We start from the raw sequence: 5367 nt of genomic DNA on the forward strand, positions 1-5367 counted from the left end.
GGAGCGCAGGGCGGCTAGGTCCTGCGTCCACCAGTACACCCCTTCCCGGGGCGCGAATCCACGTCGCGCCCTGGGCATTCCGGCGTTGCAGACGGCGGTCAGATCTCGACGAAATCTCGCTGCCCTCTCGTCGACCCCCACCGTTTGGGGGGGTTCCTCCGCCCATGCCCGGACGATGGCGGCTTCTTCCGCCAGGTCAGGGTCGAGGCGTGAGAGCTGCCACTTTGGGAAGCCCTCAGCGCCTCGTCGTCCTGCCGCTGCCGTCCGGGCCTGTGACCCCTGGGGCGCGGTGGAGACCCTGAACCGGATGTACAAATGATCGGACAGGGTCTCCACCTCCTCAAGGACACGCCAACATGATATGCGTGCACCGATGCCGGGGGTCGCGAACGTGACGTCCACGACTGATCCCCCTTGTCGGCGCACGCACGTGTTGGCGTTGCCTTGGTTCTCCGGAACTAAGCCGATCATGACGGCCCAGTCCCGGAGAAGCGCCCCTTTCAGGTCAGTGATGGAGGACCCCCACGCTGCGGACTTAGCGTTGAGGTCCCCCATCACGATGACCTGGGCCGGTGATGCTCTCTGCACAACCGGCTCCAGGCCATCCAGGAACCTCTCGAATTGCCGGAGGTTCCTGTTTGGGGAGAAGTAGACTCCTATGAGTACTACTTCTCCCCAGTTCACCGCCACGTAGCCCGCTCCTCGCTCCCTGAGGGAGAGGGGTTGCGGGCTCGAAGGCGGCGCCACAATGGCGACTGATCCCTCTGTGTCCCCGAACCAACTGGGTTGGGGGGGGACAAAGTAGGGTTCAGCCACGACCGCAACAGCAATTCTCCACTCTGCCAGGCACTGCATGAGCAAGTCCTGTGCCCTGGCAGAGTGGTTGGTGTTCGTCTGTAGTAGGTCGAAATGCAGGTGTCTTGGCATTAAGATACCTGCATTTCTTCCTCCTCAGCCATACGGCTGCCGTGCTGTTGGGGCTGAGTGCGAGGCACTCTGCTCGACGACGGGGCTTTGCCCTTCACCGACGGGGGTGTGCACTTGGCACCCCCCATCACATGTGAGTGTGGGCGCCCCGTCGTTGCACACACGGTGCATTTGCAGGGGGCCTCGCACTCTGCCGACTTGTGCCCTTCACTGCCGCAGCGGAAGCAGAGACGCCCGTTCTCTGCCTCCGCTGGGCATAGAGCGCGAGTGTGGCCCAGCATCATGCATTTATAGCATCGCAATGGCTGGGCCTCCACTGCTTTGACGGTGGCCATCGTCCATCCGATGGCCACTCGTCCCGCCTTCACGATTGCCTTAGCAGCAGTCGCTGGGCACTTGATCAGGGCGGAGCCGCCGCCCCAGAAGCTCGGCCTGATGTTGCCTACTTTCATGGAGCCGGGGGGACATCCGCCGACCGATGCCAGTTGGGCCGCCACTTCCTCAGTGGTCACCGTGTCATCCAGACCGGTGATCCTGAGGACGGCCATTTTGGTTGGGCGGGTGATGTCCGCCCAGCTGCCTACTGCCTCCACCAGGGCGGCGGCAAGGCGGTCAGCAGTTTCCTCGGGGGAGGTCCCCCCGACCTCCATCAATTTGGAGCCGGTCATGCTCGTTCGGATCTTGACCGACTCCAAACCGAATTCCCTCAGGGATATCGAGGACCTGGCCTTTGCCAGGACCTCGGTGTACTTCGCGTCCTGGCCTTTGCCAGGACCTCGGTGTACTTCGCGTCAGTCGTGGCCCCTTCCGCATTGGTCATGGTGGCCCCTTTCTTGAGGGTCACCACTATGGCCGCGGTTTTTGGGGCCACGATTTTAACGGCCTTTGGTGGGGCCGGGGCGATCTGCCGGGTTGTTCCGGCTGAGGAGGGGGAATAAGCAGCGACAGCGGCATTTCCCCTCTTCTTCCGCCGGACAACCTCGGACCAGGAGTTGCCCACAGTCCCCGTCTGGGCTTCCCCCTCTCCACTTGTTCCAGCGGTTGGGGGGGGAGGGGTCGCGTCTGCCTGTCCTGCCCCCTGTTTTCCCTTGGAGGGAGGAGGTGGCGGGGGGGCAGTCGGCCGCTTTGCAGCGCCCTTCTTCGGCGCCTTCTTTACCGCCCTAGGTGTGGGCGCCGGGGATGGCTGGGCTTCCCCATCCACCTCCATGGCGCCCTCCACGAGCCCCGACCGGGACTTGTGACGGGGCGGCGGCGGCTGCCGTTGGTCGGCACGCAGGGGGGGCCTCATGACGGGCTCCGGAGGAAGGCGCATCTCCAGGTCTTGTAGGCGGGCATTGATCATCCCGCCTACCGACTGCAGGAGTTGCCCCTTCATTTCCTCCATAGCGTATCTTAGCACCTCCTCAAAGTTGGGCTGCTGTGGCCCTGTGGCCTCTTTCGGGGCTGCAGCGGACTTCCGCTGCGACTCCACGTACGCCTGCTTGAAGGCACGCAGCTCGTTGCGGACAATATCCAGCTCCCTTGAAAGGCGAGCATTGTCCGCGCGGAGCCTGCGCTGCTCTTCATCTGGCGTTATATCGCGGAGGCCCTCAACCGCTTCAACAACGCATTTAGTGGCCCGGTTAATTTGGCCCCACACGGTACCCTTTAGGTGGCTACTCTTCTTAATCTCCTCCTTAATCTTTTCTACACTTTTGAGAGCCTCCTCGGCGAGGGCCTCGACCGTGCCCCTGGATAGGGCGTCGGGGGTCCCGTCGTCAGAGGCTTTTGCAGAGGCCACTACGGGGCTCGTCTTCCTACCGCTTGGACGGTAGGTTGGGTCGGGGTCCTCCCCCTCACTATCCCCCCCATCAGCCAGGTAGTCTTTTGCCTCCTTGAGGAAGCTGTACACCCCTACCGGGCGCCTAACGCGGCCCCTCGTCGAAGAGGAGGCCACTTTATGCGCCACGGCCGGGGCGTCCTCATCCGCTGATGTAGCGGCCAACGGCCGTTTATGGGTCGTTCCCGTTCGGAACCTTAATGTCATGCCCGCTGACCGCGGCTTACCTCCCTTGTTTTGCCTTGCGGCGTCCTCGGTGCACGCGGCGCCCGCGGCTCCCAGCCGGCGCCCTGAGGCGCCCTCGTCCTCCGAGCACGTGTAGTCCGACATGGAGGTGTCCTCCCCCATGTCGTAAGCCGCTTTGTTTCGGTCGCTCATAGCGATTGTAGACTTTTCATAAGTAAAGTTCTACAGACACTAAGATACGCACTTAATCACTAAAAACTAAACTATTATGGTCTCTGTCCACCCTAAAAACTATATCGGTCGGCTTGTCTCACTGAGACGCATCTCCCGATATATAACACGTCGAAATCGGGGCACTTTTTGGACTTTGTCGAAAAAGTGCCACGCCCAAAACGACCGTTACAACACTTAAACACTAAAAAACTTAACTAATTTGGTCTCTATCCACACTAAAACTATACCGGTCGATTTGTCTCACTGAGACGCATCTCCCGATATATAAAACGTCGAAATCGAAGCACTTTTTAAACTTTGTTAAAAGTGCCACGCCCGAAATAACCGTTAAAACACTAAAACACTAAAAACTTAACTATTTTGGTCTCTGCCCACTATGTGTTATATATCACTAGATGCGTCTCGCCGAGGCGCATCTCCCGATGTATGACACACGTAAATCACTTCACTTTTTACCGCATTTAAAGAATTTTAAATGCGGAGCGACACGGAAGCGATGCACACGGTACGGCAACCGGCGCGCGACTCAACCTAACCTAACCTAACCTAACCTAACCTAACCTAACCTAACCTAACCTAACCTAACCTAACCTAACCTAACCTAACCTAACCTAACCTAACCTAACCTAACCTAACCTAACCTAACCTAACCTAACCTAACCTAACCTAACCTAACCTAACCTAACCTAACCTAACCTAACCTAACCTAACCTAACCTAACCTAACCTAACCTAACCTAACCTAACCTAACCTAACCTAACCTAACCTAACCTAACCTAACCTAACCTAACCTAACCTAACCTAACCTAACCTAACCTAACCTAACCTAACCTAACCTAACCTAACCTAACCTAACCTAACCTAACCTAACCTAACCTAACCTAACCTAACCTAACCTAACCTAACCTAACCTAACCTAACCTAACCTAACCTAACCTAACCTAACCTAACCTAACCTAACCTAACCTAACCTAACCTAACCTAACCTAACCTAACCTAACCTAACCTAACCTAACCTAACCTAACCTAACCTAACCTAACCTAACCTAACCTAACCTAACCTAACCTAACCTAACCTAACCTAACCTAACCTAACCTAACCTAACCTAACCTAACCTAACCTAACCTAACCTAACCTAACCTAACCTAACCTAACCTAACCTAACCTAACCTAACCTAACCTAACCTAACCTAACCTAACCTAACCTAACCTAACCTAACCTAACCTAACCTAACCTAACCTAACCTAACCTAACCTAACCTAACCTAACCTAACCTAACCTAACCTAACCTAACCTAACCTAACCTAACCTAACCTAACCTAACCTAACCTAACCTAACCTAACCTAACCTAACCTAACCTAACCTAACCTAACCTAACCTAACCTAACCTAACCTAACCTAACCTAACCTAACCTAACCTAACCTAACCTAACCTAACCTAACCGAAAACATTACAAAGATTTTTCAAATCTTAAAAATTTAAAATCGTAATTTAAATAAAATAAGAAATAGTTGTTTACATTTTAACCTACATAATCATTTGTATACGCCTATTGTATTCCGAGAGCTCGCTCGCTCGCGGTCGTTAGTGAAACAAAGGAGCGCGGCGGCGGCATTGCTGGAACACAATAGGGCGTAATTAGTTGAAAAATAAGGATAAGACCAAAATAAAAATTAAGATTTTATTTCATATAACTTTAAACCTACTTTAATTAAAATTGTATACTTTTTAAATTACTTTTATTATTGTAAATCAAAATTGTATTAAAACATTGTGTAAAAATATAGTGGAAAAGATTAAAAATTGTTAAACTTAAATTTGTAAAACAAAAATTTAAATTTAAATTCAATTTAGATTTAGGTTACATGTCATTCTATTAGCATTTACTCTTTAATTAACTTAACTATAAACACTAAACTATATGAACTAAATTAAATTAAAATTAAAATTCTTACGGATAGTCTTATCCATATAATACAAACGAGCAGTGTTGAAAATTTTTAAAGCTTTGTATAGACTCCACTCGTGAATAAATACTGGTACTTATAACTTAATACTTATAATACTTAACTCAATACTTGAGTCGACAACAAGGTTTTAAAAATAACTTTTGAATACGAATTAGGTCGATCCTTATTGTTTAAAATAGACATATTGACTCAGACTCTTGTCGGCAATATTAGTAATAAGTTGCTAT

The 5367-nt window shown here is 51.8% G+C and overlaps 1 protein-coding gene across 1 annotated transcript; it reads right to left on the reverse strand.

The window, feature by feature from the left end:
* Window positions 1–1633: 1633 nt before the first annotated feature.
* Window positions 1634–3094, reverse strand: LOC123721505 (spermatogenesis-associated protein 21-like). The gene has a single exon (XM_045680324.1). The coding sequence runs from the start codon at window positions 3092–3094 to the stop codon at window positions 1634–1636; it is 1461 nt and encodes a 486-aa protein (XP_045536280.1).
* Window positions 3095–5367: the final 2273 nt, after the last annotated feature.

Source organism: Papilio machaon, chromosome 12 (genome assembly GCF_912999745.1).
Source record: "Papilio machaon chromosome 12, ilPapMach1.1, whole genome shotgun sequence".
Lineage (NCBI taxonomy): Eukaryota > Metazoa > Arthropoda > Insecta > Lepidoptera > Papilionidae > Papilio > Papilio machaon.

Coding starts and splice junctions, on each gene's coding strand:
- LOC123721505 (XM_045680324.1), bottom strand. CDS start 3,094: ATGGGGGAGGACACCTCCATGTCGGACTACACGTGCTCGGAGGACGAG.